We start from the raw sequence: 18,333 nt of genomic DNA on the forward strand, positions 1-18,333 counted from the left end.
CTCTTCACATACTAAAGCCTTCTTCCTTGCAGTCATGGCAACGACTCAGGAGCTCCCCTCTTTTCCCATCTCCTGTACCTTGGCAACAGGAATGCTGCAGGTTTTTAATCTATTCCTGTTTGGCTCTTCAGCTGCCCAGTTCAGCTTCTGAGTTTAGGTAACTAGCAAACCCATTGTTACTAATGAGAAAGGAGAGCTGCAAACTGGGAAATCAGCTGGGGACATGGCTTGCTGTCACCCCTCAGGCCTTAGGATGCTGCAGGAGAGATGAATTTTGTCTGGTTTGGAGCCACCCTTGATGGCCAAATGGAACCTGGAATTGGCTTGGTTAATAACTAAGAGTGGAACAAGGTAAAATCTGTGATTATCCTAGAAATCTGTTGTAAGCAGTCAGGGTTTTTTCTGTTTGGCTTTGGTTTTCTAAATTGTACATTCCTTTCTTTAGTGTTTTCCCTGTGTCCATGATCTCACAGTTTCCTGTCAGTTATGTTTGCATGGTCATTCTTAGAAGCAATCTCTCTTTAACTCTGAAATTTGTCTGGACCCAGTAACTGGTAAAATGGTGGTGTTTCCATGTGGAGTTACCTGCTAAGTGTGTTGGCTAAACGGAGACTTAAACCTACTTAGAAAACCATTGGGCTGTGGCCCCATTAAATATACATATCTGTGAACCAAGCAAAGCATTTGGGGCATCTTCTGGGATAAGTGCTCTTCTGGATTCCTGTCTCAAACCATTTATTAAAATTTTACTGCTTGTCTTGGGTGTGAATTTTCAACAGTTGAAAGACAGTTATCTGGCTTCTACAAAATAAATAGGGAGCATAGTTGGAGCAGGTGACTCGTTTTTTGTATAAATAAGGGGTTTTTTCTCACTATTTGTCATTTGGAGAGAGAAGTGTCTTTAAGCTGAAGGACATGATACAGAGACATTTGTTCCCTTACATGGTCCCAACTTGACCTGAACAAAGGAGGATTTCTCAGGGTTATCCTACCATACTCCTCAGTCAGAAAAGCCTTCCAGAATTTTTAAATTTGTCATGTTAATTCTACCACTGCATACCCCTGGCAAGATATTGCAGTAGATGTAAAACATGGTGTTTTTCTGTCAGTAGTTTTCAGATCAGGTTGACAAGGTGGCATTTTTCCCTTGACTTTCTTATATGTAAGTTGAAGTCATAGTCAGCAGACTAAAATTTCCTGCTTCATGTAAAAGGCACAGAGAGGAAGTTAGCTGTTACTGTTGAGGGCAGTTTGAGAACTGACCAGAACAAGAACAGCCAGAATTAAAAAGATAACCTGGAGCACACAGCCAGTGATGAGGGAACAGAAACCTGCACTGCCTCCTGCACTCCCGCGTTTCCAGGTGCCTGGACCATCCCCTCCTTCTGCAGAAATAGTGTGGGACAAGTGGTGGGGAGGAAGTTTCTGAAGAAGCAGACAGCTTTGTATTCAGAGACTGTGGGTCTGACGTCTTCCACGAGATCTTACACTCAAATAACAAAGTCAGGTTTGTTTGTATATATTTGTCATCAGTCGTTGTATTTGGAACAAAGACTTCAAAGACTGGCCTTGTTTGTATGGTCAGTGCAGAATGTAACTTCATTACTGAGGATCTGCACCTTCCCATGAACCTCAAGCCTTTTTCTCCTGCTTTGGGCAGGACAGTGTATTAAAAAATCCCTGAAATATGCTTAGCAGTGTGAGATTTGGCAAGAACATTAACTGCTTTGAATAAATCGGATAATCTGAGCCAGATATTCTAGATCTACTGCATGATTGAAACTGGGGTTTATTACTGACTGAATGCAGACCTGTTTATTTGTGTCTACTAAAAAGCACTCTAAAAGGTAATGGTAATGTTGCTAAGGAGCTGCTTACCTGCCAGATGTATCTGTGTGATGCATGAGGTGACCATGGGAACCAATTTGGTGGCAATAATTGAAAGAAAACCTTGCAGTGAAGTGATTATTCCACGTATACTAAATGTTTCTGCAGTTGCATTCAAAAAGCTTGTTTGTGGGAAAGAGTGTAATAGCTAGAAATCCATTTAGAGAGAAGGGTCAGCATAGGTCCTGCATAAAAAATACATTACTAGAGCTAGTTTTTTTGATGTATATTTTACAAATCGTGTTTTGAAAATAAATAGGAAATCTGTATGGGCTTATCAACTTTGTGCAAATTTAAAATGGTTTGCTGTGTATTTCTTGGGGGCTCAGTCTTTTGCCTCATTTCATTTTTTGTAAAAAATTAATTACAGGTTGCTGTATTCCCCCCAGAGAACTTATTAACTATGTCTCTCTCTCTGAAGAGTGCTTGGCTCTCATGAGATAAAGTGCCTTAGGCTAAAAGCTGCTGATTCCATTTCCGATTCATGAAGAATGTTTTTAACTTATTTTTATCCTTACTGACACTTTTCACAAGTGATAACCAATAGCACTACATTGGGATCAAGGCTGTGACAATCTCCTCTGATAAAGGAAGTGTGTGCTGCACAGGTGATTCTTCAGGGGTTGAATTTTACTTGAAAGGTTAAGTACAAAGATTGTTTTAAAGCATATGTGTTGAATTCAAAGGAAATATTTTCAAATTTACTATAAGCATTACAATGGTAGGAAAACCTCATGTTGCTTGGTATCTTTTGTTGGATATAGTTACTTAAAAATTGCCCTCAGGATGCCACCAAAATACATGTCCTGAATACATGTTTCTACCCTAAAGCCATTATGGTACCATTCCCATTTAACTCAGGAGTGAATTGTGCAGGAGATGTGAAATAATGGCTGGTGTAAGATTGCATTAGAATTTGCTTCCTTTTTCAGTTATGGCCCAGCTGACAACTGTCATCTATATCTGTGTAGAGCAATTAAGAAGGAATCATTATAAAGAATTTATAATGGTAGGTAGAGTTGGTTTGGATAATTAAGAGACATTTCAGTGCAAATAAAGAGGGGTGAGAATGATTGTGTTTCAGATGAGAAAATACAGAAAATTAAAGTTCTGTAGGGTTCCAGATGAATACTTTTATGGATTGGCTTATCAACAGACAGATTATTTCACCTGTAAATGACTGTAAGCAGGCTGGCCTGGGTTTCTTTGCTCTGAAGTCACTGCAGGTTGTGTGGCTCAGTCTCAGTGTGGTGGCAGCTCTCAGAGCAGGAGTGGTGTCACAGCTCTCAGAGCAGGAGTGGTGGTGTCACACAGATCTCAGAGCAGGAGTGGTGTCACAGCTCTCAGAGCAGGAGTGGTGGTGTCACACAGATCTCAGACCAGGAGTGGTGTCACACAGCTCTCAGACCAGGAGTGGTGTCACAGCTCTCAGACCAGCAATGGTGTCACACAGCTCTCAGAGCAGGACTGGTGTCACAGCTCTCAGACCATTTTCTGTAGACAGACTCCATCCTCTTCAAGTCCTGCATGATTGTTTCTTTGTAAGGCACAAATGAAAAGTGATTCTTATAAACAGCATAGTCACTAATTGATTGTCTAAAGGTCTTGCTTAATTAAAACTTCTTTTTGTCTTCCAGACACCCCGAACATGTGAAAATTTTATCAAATTGTGCAAGAAGAACTATTATGATGGGACAATTTTTCACCGATCAATTCGGAATTTTGTGGTGAGTATTGAAAAAATCCTGTCTCATACACCCAACATGTGATGTTCTCAAAAGACACATTTACTTATTTCAGCTTTAGGTTCTTCCACGCACGACAGCTTGAAATAGGTGTATATTAAATGTACCCTCAGAACTAGGATTGTCCTGATTTACTCAGTGTGCACTTACTAGCCTTACTAACAATTGTCTCTGAGTGATGTTGTCACTTGGAGCATCACTGCATTGCTTTGGCTGTTCCAAACAAATCCTTTGGAGTCACTGCCTTGGCAAGGCTCTTGTTATCTTCCCCGAGCTGTGGGTGGGTCATTAATGAACAGAAGGAGAGAAAGAGAGAGGGAAATGCTAATTTGGATAAGTAATACTGTGGCCTGTTGAAATCCCATTCAGATGAAACTTTAGAGAGCAGCTGAATTTCTGTTTCAGGTTGTGGTGCTTGGATACTGTCCAGTCATCTTTTCCTGAGCGTGCTCCAGCACTGGGTGCTCAGGCTTTCTTTGGGAAGGGGTTAAAGAGCACCTTGTCTTCCAGAACATTGTCTTTGGTAATGGAAGATCTCTCTTTGCATAGTTACAGTCCAGGCAGTCTGGGATATAGTAGCTGCCCTGTAAGTTCCTTTCATAAGAATTAACAACTTGATCCTGAAGGCAGAGCACATCTTTCAGGGAACATCACTGGATGTTACATTCCATCCTGTCATCCTACAAAAAGCTTTTTTTCTTTTGACAGCACTGTATATCTCAGTTCATAGTTAAACTCACAACTAAAATTGTGCTTGTGTGCTGTTAGTGTGAAACTGGCCATGGCACACTCCCTCCACTGGCATTAGAATGTGGAATATTATTTTTGTAGATCCTACATGTGCAGTGATTAATGCGTGTGATAAATTTTGTTGCTGAAAGATTGGTTTCACATGAGGATTTTTTCTACTACAGACAGTGAGGGGGATACGGGAAAATACAGATTCAGATACAAAAAATATTCCATATTCTTTCATTTCTTGCCTTCCCTCATGTGGAGGGTTGGTGGCAAAATGTAAAGCCTTTTTTGTTCCAAAAGCAGTGCATCATCAGTTAAAAAGCAGGTTATGACCCAGCACATAATAGAAAGGATGATCTGGTTAACCCATTTGAGACTGGTTATTTTCCCTGTTTACCCACAAGAGACATATTATTTTTATAAAACTGTCATTCTGCTCTTGGATAAGCAACATAAGGGGCGACAGTCAGCTGATAAAAGCAGCTCCAAATAAATAGTAATGGTTTCCTTTTTGCTGACTTGTCAACGTGACACAGTATAGAAGGAAGAAAATCAGGCAACATTGGCTTTTATGGTTTGTATTTAATGTCTTTCACATGGATACATATGTAACATTGATTTAATTTTAATTCTGCAGATCCAGGGAGGTGATCCTACTGGGACGGGAACAGGTAAGGTTGGCTTTGAATCAAGTAAACTGTTTTCACTTCATGTGCTGTGTTGTTACATTTATTTCCAGACAGTTTGTAGATTAAAATTATCTAAATGCTGTTACATGGTACATTGTGTTTACTTTAAAGGAGAGGTTTTATTGATATATGTTTATGACCGTGTTGACCATGTTCAGAATTTCATTTGATGAACTCTCAAGTCTAAAACTCGGAAACTCTTCCATGCAGGATTTTTGTTGGATTTTTGCTTCCTTTTTATTTCAGAAAATAAATAAATGAAAATTATAATGATTTTACAGCTGGCCTTCCTGGTCAAAGAACAAAGGAAGAAACACGTTCATGCAAAGTTGCTTTCAAATTCAGCATTAATGAAATACTTGAGACCTGTCTCAGAATTGGTGAATGGCCAGGTACCATCTGTTCTCCCAGCTAGTTGCCTTGTAAAGCCCAAGCTGCTCTTTTTCTAGCTTTTAAGGATCACTGTTAGTAAATTCTTCTGTTTGTTCTTCCTCCCTTAGCTGGAGATCTGGTAACAGTCATGTCAGGAATGGTCAGGAGACAGAGCAGCTGAAAGGTCCTCAGAGCATTGCCCACCACAGGAGAGATCTCCAGTTGCTGCTATAAATTTGCTCATTTTCCACTTTCCCCTTTTATCTCCCCACTTGTGGATGTCACCAGTGTCCCCAGCTCCTTGCCTGGTCCTGGGGGGTTCTGTACATCTTTGTTCCAGTTCATAAATGTGTCATATGCAAGCACTGTGTTCTTCTGTGTGTGCTCACAGGTCATCTAGAAAAGCCCTTGTTGTAGCTGGTAAATACTTTAGCTCTATTTACTGTGTAAATAATGTCAGTGTGAGTTGCCCAACAGCTCTTCTTACAGTGTATGTGATAATCAACCCTTGCAAGATATGAGACTAGTTAAAGGTTCAGTGTTTTGATGGCAAAAGCCCATTAACAAGAATTGTTGCCATCTCTGCTTGGACTGTCAAAATAAATGCGATTTGAGGTTTTATAGGGAAAATTTCGGTTCAAATCCCAAAAGACATAATTAGGGACATCTTTTAAAATGAGAAATTAAGGAGGTGTCAGGAGACTGGAGAGATTTAATAGGTTGACTCAGACACCTCTCACCCTTGCAGGGTGGAGTTCAGATCCTGCTGTGGAATCAAAATGAACTTTCTGGTGTCATTCCTGTCTCTGTTTGTGCAAATGGTCAGAAGTACTGTAAGACAGCACAATTAACAGTTGGCAGAGGACTGGCAGCACTGCTGCACTGAAGGTCAAGACTCAGCTCTACTGGCAAAGCCAGTAGGAAGTGAAATGCAAAAATCCTCCTACATATACACTTCAAAAAAAAGAAGAAAGTCTGATGACCTCTAGTCTTTTCCATCTTGTTTTCCTCTGTGTCGTTCTTAATTAAATATGAATGTATCACAGGCGAGATGTCTTGCAAACATCTGTCAGGACTGTTAAAGTTCTAATAAAATGAACAGTGTATGCTCAAATGGACATGAGTGTTGCAAATTTTTAGAGACTGACTGCAATTATGATAGAACCCAAACAGTACAAATGTCTTTTTTGCACCGAATAGTTTTTATTTTTTGAAGACAGTTGAATTTTAGGTATCTTTATTTAATCGCTTATCGAATATGATAATATCACAAGAAAATCTAAATGGACAGCGTGGTGGGCTGCTGGATTGCTCTTGAGCTGTCATGCCTGTGTGTTTAATACTTTCTTAAATGAAGCTGCTTAGACAGTTCACAGAGTGCAAGCAGTCTGTCAGGATTTGTTCCTGACTACCTGATAGATCCAGGGCACTTGACTGGGAGGCAGAAATTTCACTTGTGTGTGTCAAGCTGTAAGAAGGTGGCCAGACCTGAGGGCCTGTCTGACTTGATGTTCTCTCCTTGACGTTGTCTCCACAAGAGCACAGCCAGAGGAAGGTGCAGCTCAGCAGCAGTGCTGGAGCCTGGCAGGTGCAGTGATGCCCTCCTGGGCCCCCCTGCTCTGAAAGGGTTGGTCCATTGGTTTGTGCCTCGTTAATGTGATCACAGGCATTCATGTTAGGAAAGCTTTGGAGTAAAGCACTGGGATTCAGTACAAAGTACTGAAAGTACAAAGTACTTTTTTACCTGGGGCCTCTATGTTATTTGCAGGATAAATTCTCTTTTTTATTTCATTTGGCAGCTGGAAAGAATTTCAGTATTTCTTCGATTCACTGTTTCTTAGAAGGAAAAAAAAAGATGCATCTTTGAAGGCTAAAAAGACCATAAGATTTAGTGGTCTTTAGAAGTAAATAACTTGACTTCTGTAATATCAGAGAAGCATATGAGAGTAGAACAGGGCTTTCTTCCCAGATACTTCAGTTGGCAATAGGGAGGACTATGTGGAGGTTACCCTTTAAATGTCAATATTTTAAACTGTTTCTGTTAGGCCTTTTGTAGGAAGACTTCAGAAAAAACAGCATACTTTGTTTCTCCTTCCACACAGAACCCTCTGCCTTAACTGATGGTCTCTGGCTAAGAGGTTTGGGATGGTTTTTTTGCCTGGGTTTTTTTAAAAAAAAAACCACAAAAAAACACTTTTCCAAACTGATACAGGGAAGGTACGTTAAGCCTGTATATATTTTTCTTCTTCTGGTTATTTAATTATTCCTGTTCATTAGTTCAGGAACTAGAACAGACTTGTTCAAGTATCTTCCCACCATTTGGTTTCTGTCATCTGACATTCATCCCATGTTCAGCAGCAGGTGTCAGGTTTATGGTTGCAATACCCAGATGCTCAGATGATCACCTGCTCCATTGCCAGCTAAGGCCAGGACTGTTCATCTTCTGGGTGGGTTTGGGCACACTCAGTACTACATGACATAAGGTTATGAGTCACACAGGCTGCAACTGTGCTCTCAGCTCACCTGGATTAAGTGTGCTTGTGTTTTGGAAGCACTTCACAGGCAAATGCCAAGCTGGTGGTCACTGACCATCCTCTTCCATGGCTGCTCTGGCTGAACAGCCCTCTCTGTAAGCAGCTCTGATCCCTACTTTGTTATTCAGCTCCCCAATGTCCTTTTTGAGTCTCTTTTGGACTGTCATAAAAGTAACCATGACCCAGCAGAAGTGTGAAGGACAACTGATCCCTGGTACTGAGCAGTTGACCTTGGGATGGAGGAGGGTGGGAATTAGCCTTGTGGTATCCAGGAGTTGAGATACCACCCTGGGAAAGGAGTGGGGAATAGTTTCACTGTAGCACAGTTGGCAGACTTGCACTGCCAGAGTAGTCAGATACACAGTTCTGACACTGATTTTGAGGACCAGGCTCGTTTTCTACAGCCTTCAACTTAATGTTTCATAAGACCACTGGGAGAAATTTTATTGTGCAGCAGCAGCTTATTTCTTTTCTAACAAAATAACCACCCATAGAGGCAGTATTCAGAGCAATAAGCTGAGTCATGGTCATTCTTTGTAATGATTTATTATTTGAAAATGAATTTTAGATTTGTGACGTATCTCTTTTCCTACCGTTCATAACAACTAAGTGGTTGAACATTGTGAGTAATTGTAACTCATGGTCGTGCAAGTGGAGCAGCTGCTCTGTATTTTCAGTGTTCCAAATAATAGAAGAAAATTTGCGTGTAGGAAAAATAGGTTTAATATCCTAACCCTTTTGTATGAAAAAGGGGAAACTATATGCAAAGCATTACATTTTCAAAGCAGCACAGGCACTTTTCAGCCCCTGTGACGTGCAACCTGTTGGAAGGTCTCATGAATCAGCTTGTGTGTGCCTCTGTCCTTTTATGAATCCTGGAGGGCACAAAGGAGACCTAAAACAGCTGTAAAAGTCCCAAGATAAAATACCACTGGGAAATGGGAATTGCATTTTAGTTGGCAACAAGAGCTCCTCTGAAACATCAATAGCAAAGGGCTGTGGACAAACTCAGTCAATGCAATGTGATGTCCTAACAAAGCAAGTTCCTAAACTGTGTCAGTTGTAGAACCCCTTTTCATGCCTGATTGAAGCTCAGCAAGTGGGCAAGAGCAAGCCTTTTTTATCTAGAATATACTCCTTTTACATTGCAGCCCCTCTGCAAATCCTGTCACAGGTATGTGGGGTTAGGAGTACCATGTCCTCTGAGCTGAGAGGAGAGAAGCACTTGCTGCCTGAGCTGAGGCTTTCATATTAGCAAAATGATTCCAGAATCTCACTTGGAAAGCTCTACAGAAGTGTCAGATGTTATTATGTACCTCGTTGTTCCAAATGACAAGAAGAAAATTACAGAAAGTAAGCCATCATTTTTGTGAATCAGAGCCCTCCCACTTCCTTACCACTGCTTAGCAATTTTTATGCCAGAAAAAGGAAGGATTTATTTAAAATCACAACTGTCATGAATGATGATTCCCAGCCCACACCTGGCTTTTGGAATGCTACATTTCTGAAGCTTTAGGTGCATCTCTCAGCTTTTTGCAACAAAGTTGTACAAATTCTGTGATTTTACCTCATAAAATTTTTGAAAATTCCTTTAGTAGAAACAAAAACTACCAAAGAGTAATCTGGTTTAGTTCAAAAGATAATCTGAAAATGTGGCTTTTTTCTAGAGAGTGGCTTAATGTGTGATTGCTTCAGATGTCAGTTCAGATCTGTTCACCTGTTCACTGTCAGCACAGGATGCAGCTACAAGACTGAATAACCAACCACACTTCAGCACAAGCTATTTTAGGTACATTAAGTATATTAAGTACAAGTATCTTGCCACTCTGGATAGCCATGGAAATTATTAATATTTTTTAAGAGTTGTGTGGTCTGTCTTGTTTCATCTCTGTGTGAGAATGAGTTAAACGCCTCTTTAATTTAAGAGAAGGGTTTTTTTTAGTGAAAAACGTGTGGAATTGTCTCCCAACTTCCTTCAGATTTGAACCTGGGGTATCTGAGTAGGCACGTGATTTTTGTTCTACTGAATTGTACAAAAGCTCTTTCTGGCTCCCGAAGACTTTGATGTTGAACACGTTAAATGCTGTTGAAGGCCGCTGTGTTTCTGTGGCTGATCCCAAGCACATTTCCAGCTTTGTGCACACAGGAGATCCCTGTGGGGGGGTGTAAGTACTCCCAGCACCAATCCAGCCAGTGGCAGTACCTGTTGGGACCATGGCTGCTGCCATGGGAACTCCTCTGATCTTCAGCACAGAAGCCTCCTGCATTTTTTTCCAGCACTTTTTGTAATAGGATCTCAGAAACATTTGCAAGTCCAGTGGGCACCACGTGCCCAGCAGATAATCTTATCAGGAGTAAGCTGAGAGGAAGGTGAGGTGAGGGGCAGTGCTGCCAGCTGGGAATCCAACACCCAGAGGAAATTCTTGTTTTCTGTGGGCTTTGCTTGTAGGTGCCACATCAGCGTTGGGCTGAGGGGTTTGCTGTGTCCTGACTCCGTGTCTACTGAGCAGTGATCCGGGTGTGCTCGGAGGAAGATTTGGGGAATGTAAGGAGGAGCCTCCTCTCTTTCTGGCACATACTGGGAGTGTAACATGAGAGGGCAGGAGCCAGATACTGCAATGCTCCCACCTCCCCTGTCTCCATCCATCCTGCTTCCAGGAAACTAAGAAAATGGCACAGCCACACCTCCCAACTGTGTTGAGATTAAACGCAGTCAAATCTGCTAGATACTTCCCAACACCTCATAAATATTATTATTAGGTTTAGAGGCTGTGAGTGATTTTCCCAAGGTTACACTGAGATCTAAAATGTAAGAATGTGAAATCCCTGTTGCAGCCCCCCTAGCTGAGCATTAGGCACTGTGCTGCCATGGCACTAGACTGATGAGGGGTCTGCACTTAATCTTCACAGGGAAAGTAATACTGGGTTTCAGTAAGTAAAAAAATACAGGTGTGCAACTTGCCATCTTCTGGCTTGCTCAGTCTAGTCCTGCTTCAAGCAGATACTTGAAACCTGGAACAATTCCAGAGGTTAGCAGGAGTTTGACAAAAAGCACGTTCAGGCTATTTGGGATTTTCCTTTTTTTTTTCTTTAAAAAAAAAAGGAAAATCCCAAAGTATTCTCCTTAAATAAAAAAAAAAAGTATTCTCTTTAAATTATTAAAAAACCTGAAACAAACCAACAACAAAATCCCCAGGCCATGCCTGCACTGCTGTCTGAGTGCCTTTGCAGTGTCTCCACCACCCTTTGCCAGTCTGTGCTGCCTGGTCTCCACAGGCACTTCAGCTCTGTCCTTCAGAGGACGTCTGGCCTTTTAGGCACATTCTGCACAGGCCATTCCCTGTTCTTGCTGCAGCTCCTGGGCAGTCAGAATTAACTTAGCAAACAGCTGTATGGCAGACAGAGAGGGAAGCAGGGGCTGGATCTCGTGCTGTAACTATCTGCTAAAATATTAGCCCTTACCTGCAGAGAACTGGGATGCACCAAAGTTAGCCTTCACACACATGAGATTAATTCTGACCTGCAGTGCATGATCCAAAATGAAATTATACAAAAATAAATATTCCAAAACCTGAAGATCGTGGCTCATTACTCCTGTCTGCAGGCTCTTGGGTCTGGTTGGTTGTTGTGCCAGAAAGAGAGAGAGTCTCTGTCATTCACAATTTTTCTCTTTCCTTTTGAATTATTTTTCTGACTGGTGAAGGCTTTAGGCTTGATTCCACTCTCTTTCAGCAGGCTGACGAAGCTGTAATTCCAGCATGGAATTACATTCCCTGCATACTGGAAGCATTTGAAGGGTGTAGTGGACTCAGAGGTTTGGCCAATTGCTGCTGTGTCCCATCTCAACAGGCTGTGCTCATGTCCTGTATCCTCTGAAAACTTCAGCCAGCACAAACTCCTCTAGAGCTGGCTGCAGCTGGACCATGTGCTTGTCATCCACTACTGGAAAAGATTGGCATATGGGATCAAGCTGATATAATTTAGCTGATCTTAAAATATTCAATAGCCAAGGGTTGTGGAAGTAATCACTCCTCTACCCCTGATTACAGAAAATCCCTACAGAGTTTGTCCCCTTTTGCCACCTCTTGTCAAGTTGCAGAGCAGGCAACACTCAACTCTATTAATAAATCTTTTGAACATGATTAATTGGGTTTTTAAGCGGGTCAGTTTCTTCCAAAATTTCTCACTTATTCAGTTCCACTCTCAGCTGTCCAGATGTGATGCCTTGTTTTCATGGTATCATCTGAAACTCTTTTCTCATTTAATGCACTCTTGTGATTTTTTTAGATGAGGTTTTCAGCAGGAGGCTGTTCCCTTCCTTGGTTTTATTTGCTCTTGCCTGTGCAGCCGTGTCATCAAATTGCTTCTGTGTGTTCCATGTGCAAATGGCCATTGAGCACCACAGATCCTTTACTGACCTCCTGCTGCACCAGTGATACACTTACTCCAGAGGATTCTTGAGCCTGTTAGCAGATGGACCAGTCATGCTGTCTGTTTGGATAGTTTTGTTTGTTTTATTTTTAATACTGTCCTAAGGTGAAATATTTTTCATGGTTTGTCAAACAGGATTATGGATTTGACTGTAAAACTATGACTCATCTCAGCCTTCGTTTTTCTTATTGAGAATGATCCTGGTGGAAAGTGCAAATGAAAATGTCAGATCTGTCATAAATAATGTAAAAATGACAGCCAGGGGGAGAGCTCTGCCAGACCCTCTTTCTGTCCACAGTCACAAAAAAGAAATCAGTTTTGGAGGGCTGCAAGTGGGGTTTGTGCAGTTTTGTCATCCTTTTGACTTCATTGCATTTAAGTGCTCACATCATCCAGGTATCTAGTCCAAATATCTAATTTATACCTGTTATTTTGGAGGACCATGTGTCATCATTCCTGATTGTTTAGCTGGAAGTTAAGCATTTGAGCTTATAGCTCCTGTGCTTAGTTGATTCTATGAATGCATTTCATCTCCCTGATATTTTATTTCTGGAAGCAATGCTATATCCAGGGTGCAATTAAACTAGTAATTCTTTGCTCTGTGTTTTGTCAGAAAACCAATTTTAAAGATTTAATGTCTCAAAGGAGAAAAATGATGGTGGACCAGCAGTAAAAAATGAAATCCTTGACAGTTCTTCAGCACAGGACACATAAGGCTGTTGATGAGCAGTGTGCTCTGTTGCAGCTGATAGTGTGAGGGCACAGAGTTTTGTTGCCAGTTGCAAACATCAGATTTCAAGGTCGAGCTCAAATACTGGCCTAGTGATAGGGGTGAGGTAACAGTGGATGTCACAGGTAGTGATCCAGGTGCTGGAAACCTTGAGTTTAATGTCAGTGCCTGTCACAAAACACAGTGGGGAACTAATGAAAACAAACATTATTCTTCTGTCTTTTCTCTTTTAAGGAGGAGAATCTTACTGGGGAAAACCTTTCAAAGATGAATTCAAGCCCAATTTGTCCCACACAGGACGTGGTGTTCTTAGTATGGCAAATTCAGGACCCAACACAAACAAATCACAGTTGTAAGTAGTCACTTGCTTTTTATGCTTTATTGTTTCCCTCTGGACATTGTGTCTTACTCTGTTAAGAAAACAAATGACATTTTATGAGCTACTCTTTAAAATTCAGTCAAGTGAAATATTCTGTCGGGTGCTGCATGTTCCAGTCAGGGCTACAGCTGCTCTTACCAATCTAAGAGCAAAGTCAAGCATGGCAATAAGACCCAGAGATTTATTATATCATCAGTAATTTGTCTTTTCTGGTTTTATGATTTGAAGTTTTTGTGTTTCTGTCAGTGTCCCCCCAGTGTTACCCCTGTAAGATCATACCTATTCACTCTGTTTAAATTTAGCCCTGTATTGAACTTTTTGAAAGGGCTTAGTGAAATGAAGCATACACTCTATGAAAATGTTACTTCTTTTTAGTCACCTGATAAAGAACAGTTCTGCTCTTTTGAAATGTTTAAACCCAGACATGGCAAAGTGCACAATCTGGGATTGATAATAACTTGTTTTTCAATGTACAAAAGCAGAATGAGGACTAAAATGAGGAAAAAATGCATAAAAAAGCAGAAAGTAACACCAAGGAAATGTAAAGATGCTGAAGCTGTAATAGCCTTGTTTGTGTAACATTAATGTGGATGTTTGCCTGCCATCCTTTGAAAATGTCTCTTTGAACCAGCTATTTATTGGTTGCTCCAAAGTTGTTCTTTTATCAGGAGCAGCAGGAGAGTGAGAGAGAGAGTGTGTGTGTGTGTGTGTGTGTGTGTGTGTGTACAATACTGTGTCTTGGGACTGAGGAGGAAGGGAGGGGGTTCTTGGTGTTGGTCTTCATGATACTAAATGTTATTATGGCTTATAAACTCTGCAGCAGTGTGGTTTGCTTTAATTCAACACAAGTGCTTGTCTCAGGGCCTTTAATAGGCTTACTTGCATTCTTAAGGCTAAGCACGTGTTGGGCAGTTTGCAGGATCAAGTTGCTGTACAACTTATTTTGGATTTGAATGTTGTTGCCAGCACTCAGGTGCTAAATTATGGGAGAGCAGAGACTTATTTCTTCTTTTCTTTAAAAAAAAAAAAAAAAGCAGGGATTCTAGAAACAGAAGTTACAGAGATCACGAGTGATGTGCCATATTGAGTCGCATTTGCTGCTGTAAATGTGATTGTATGTTCTCCTAAAATTTGCAAATGTAATATGAAATTCCTTTATATGTAAGTCCTTAAGAGACTCCAGCTGCCCATATTTATAAAGCTTCCTGGGCATCACTGAGACACTTCTGACAAATGCTGTGGCCTTGGGAACTGCTGAATAGCTTTCCCCATAGGTGACAGGCAGTGCAGGACAGAGGGAGCTGTGTCCCCTCTGCAAGGTGATGCTTCAATAATGCTCAGGACTTCTCCTCTGGGGTCATCCCAAATTAATTCTGTTATCCTTAATTTTATTTTGACTGGCAGTAATGAATTAGAAGCTTTCTCTTTATATTTGCTGCTGCTCAGATTTCTTTTTATTACAATGCTACATAACTGACCACATGATGATTTTAAGTATTGGATATCCAGGAATAAAGTGGTGCCCTGTGTAGGAGTTTGCATCCTGTACAGCATCTCAGTGCTTTCCTCCATGTCTTAATAGATTGTCTGGCACATTACAACCCCTCCTATTTGCAATCATATAACTTCCTGAGGCAGTTGCTTATATGGAAAAGTGTTTTTGGAATGCTTATATATTTTTAGCTGTCTCTTATGTGGTGCAACAGATGGGGACAGGGAGGAGAGCCAGCACTGCATGTCCAGCCAAGACGGGCCATTGTGGTCTGCAGAGCTCAGTGTGGAAACCTCTGTCTCACACACTTGTAGGCCAAGTTTTCCAAAGAAGCATCAAGCTTTAGAGAGAGGTTTTAGTAGTAAAGATTGCTTTGGATTTGTATTTTAGTTCCCATGATAAAGTCTAAGAATACAGCCCCCAAAAGTCCAGTTAATTAAAAATCCAAGCTTCACAGGTTTTCATTACTTTGGACACTTTGGAGTATTATTCTGGGGTATTTGTGTCTGAAGCACAAGTTTGCTCTTTGTCCAGAGGAGAAATGGATCACCAACAGGCCAACTGAAGGGAAGCGAAACGCAAAAAGTAAATATCAAAAAAAATAAAAATTTCCACTGGCAGAGACTGTTGTGCCATGTAACTGTGTGTGCTGGATCCAGCTCCCTGTCGTGCACGTCTCCCTGCCTTGCCTGAGCTTCCCAGAGCCTGAGTGGCCAAGGAGGCAGGTGCTCAGATTAGTCTTGGACTTGGTGCAAGGCCCCATGGTTGGAATATTCTTTAGGGATAAAGGTGTAAAAGTGAGAAGTCAAAACTCCAGAAATCCAGGATGAAACCCCCAAAACTGAGGAGTTAAAGGATGTTTTGTCAGCGGGGCTCCCAGAGAGGAGCCAGAGAGGGAAGGGGACTTGTTTTTCTCCAAGGGCTTTTCCATAAACTTTCTGTTTTTAAGCATTCCTGGCTGTTGTTGAGGGTCAGTGGGACAATATGGTAACTGTTATGTCTTTATTCTTTCCAGCTTCATCACATTCCGCTCTTGTGCGTATCTGGACAAGAAGCACACAGTTTTTGGAAGGTAAGTGAAGGATATGGGCAGCAGTACAGCAGATGTGCTCTCCTGTGTGTCTGAAGCCTAAGGAGAAGAATCTGGTGACTCTTGTAATTGAACTGGAGCCAAATCCTAGCTCACAGTGCAGTTCTTCTGGGCACGAGTAGGTGGCCAACATGGCATCAGTACCAGTCATCAGACCCTGTCTTTTTTCCTCCTTCCATCACTGTAAGTTGCCTTACTTCCCTGGAGGGTGGCCCTCCAGGAGTCATGAACACAGGAATGAACCATATTAATATTTGTGCATGGTAATTGCTGGGACACAGGAGATTACCTCTTCAATACTGCTTCATCCTCTTATAGGCCATCAACTGGAAAATTAGTCATGACAGGACTGCTCTTCATCATGGCATAGAACATAGAGCTTCTGCATAGATTAGGTCTTTGGTCCATTTTGTTCTTTTTTGTCCTTTTCTTTCATTCCTGACAGTTCTCATTGGTATAAAATCTGTATGTGTGTATGTGTACATACATATGTGTTTATGTACATAAAGATATTACCAATGGCCAAACAGTGAGGGAACTTCATTCCTTATAAAGAAGTCTCTTCTGAAAGTCTTTTCCAGTGAAGCCCTCACATGAGGGCAGAGTTAGTTCTTTGCTTGCTCTGCTGCAGGTACCTGGTATTTACCAAGCCAAGCACAGTGTTCTAAAGCATCCCCAGGAGTGGGAGGAGGGGGAATGTTGCTGACCTGCTGCATTGGTAGTTCCTGAGAATCTTACAGTCTTTTCAAATGGAGATCTGCTTTGTTATTCTTTTCACAGTTTTATCCGTTTGGAAGTCAGCAATTGAAAATAAAACCATGTGCTGTTTACTTTGATTGGATGTCATGCAATTGTGCTGTACAGTGACAGTGATATATATAATCCCATCTTCCCTGCCTGCAAGTTCTTGAGGCAGAAAATGCTTCATTGCAGTGGCACTTTGTTTTAGTGCTATTAGTTCCAATACTGATTCTTCAATAATTGCACCCTTGAAAATTTATTTCTTTTTTTCTTTCTCAGGTGTGTCCTAGAAAAATTCAAAGTTGCCTTGTCATTTGGTGAAAGCAGATAAATAAGGCAAATGCCAACACTAAAAGCTGAGAGCCAGTATATTCTTGGAGGAGTTACCTTACCTAGATCTTGAGACTATTTCACTTAAGCTACACTTTGAGTCCACCTTGCAAAAATCCCTTCAAATCCCATACAGTAATGCTGTTAACCTGAGCTGGCCACCTCATCAAATAGTATTTGGGTTAGGACAGCTCAGCTGAAAAGGTGCCTGTTCTTAGTTCTGGATGCAGCCTGGCTTCAGGGAGCACACTGGATAGTCCTGCAGTGTCTTTGCTGTGTTTCCCCAGGGCTCCAGTTTTACCCTAATTCACCAGGAAGGAATCTGGGGAGCAGCTGAGCTCCCTGTGGTGCAGGGAGGGTGCTCCCAAAAGCCTTTGCCCTGGCTGATACCTCAAGTACCTTATGAGCAAATTAGCTCAAATGGTGTTTCACACTGTACATTACCCTTTGGAGAGGAATTACTTCAATCCAAGTAAATCTGGTTAAATGTCTATAGCAGAGATTTTTGCAGTTTTAACAAAGACTGTCTTAATTTGTGAATTGTCTTTGTTACTGCAGAAATCTGAGCTTAGGTGCCAGAATAAAGAAGTGGTGCTGCTTTCTCAGCACTGCAAATATTTTTAGCTGAAATATAATGGAAAAACTTTATAAAAAATGTTGGTTTGGAATCACATTTGGCTCCCTGCATGAAAACTGGGTGACATCTTCCTATGAACACAGAGCAGGTGAATTTTACTCTGGTCTCACTTGCACGTAAATAAAGATTAATTCAAAGAATGTATAAAATGAAGATACTGGGATATATGTATTCCAATCACTCTATATTAATCTACAAATTGAATTCTTGAATAATCAATTTTACCTAAAAATGTAATATAAAAGGTTGATGTGTGTAGCTCTTAAGATCTATATTCTGTCATCAAAATCCTTCAGCTGTTTTTACCTGCATTGTTTTGAAAAGCCATAGAAGAAGATGCCAGAGATTGTACCTCTAGTGAAACTTCAGTTTGCTATTTTAGATCCTGGGTGATTCTGGGATTTGGTGACTGTATCTGATCTTAGACTGTATAGCACAATAATAATGTCTGGGAAGCATATCTAGAAATAATATCTAGGTTTAAGAACAGAATGAACCCATGAAATCAGGTTTCTTTGTTTCCATCAATGTTAAATTG

General features: G+C 41.0%; 1 protein-coding gene across 1 annotated transcript in view; it reads left to right on the plus strand.

The window, feature by feature from the left end:
- Window positions 1-18,333, plus strand: part of PPIL2 (peptidylprolyl isomerase like 2) — a 68,742-nt gene that overhangs the window by 39,346 nt on the left and 11,063 nt on the right. Inside the window, exons 13-16 of the mRNA XM_032705627.1 lie at window positions 3,525-3,614; window positions 5,008-5,041; window positions 13,361-13,478; window positions 16,013-16,069. Coding sequence (XP_032561518.1) covers window positions 3,525-3,614; window positions 5,008-5,041; window positions 13,361-13,478; window positions 16,013-16,069 — 299 coding nt within the window. The remainder of the gene's footprint in view (window positions 1-3,524; window positions 3,615-5,007; window positions 5,042-13,360; window positions 13,479-16,012; window positions 16,070-18,333) is intronic.

This window comes from Chiroxiphia lanceolata, chromosome 18 (genome assembly GCF_009829145.1).
Source record: "Chiroxiphia lanceolata isolate bChiLan1 chromosome 18, bChiLan1.pri, whole genome shotgun sequence".
In the NCBI taxonomy this organism is placed as follows: Eukaryota; Metazoa; Chordata; class Aves; order Passeriformes; family Pipridae; genus Chiroxiphia; species Chiroxiphia lanceolata.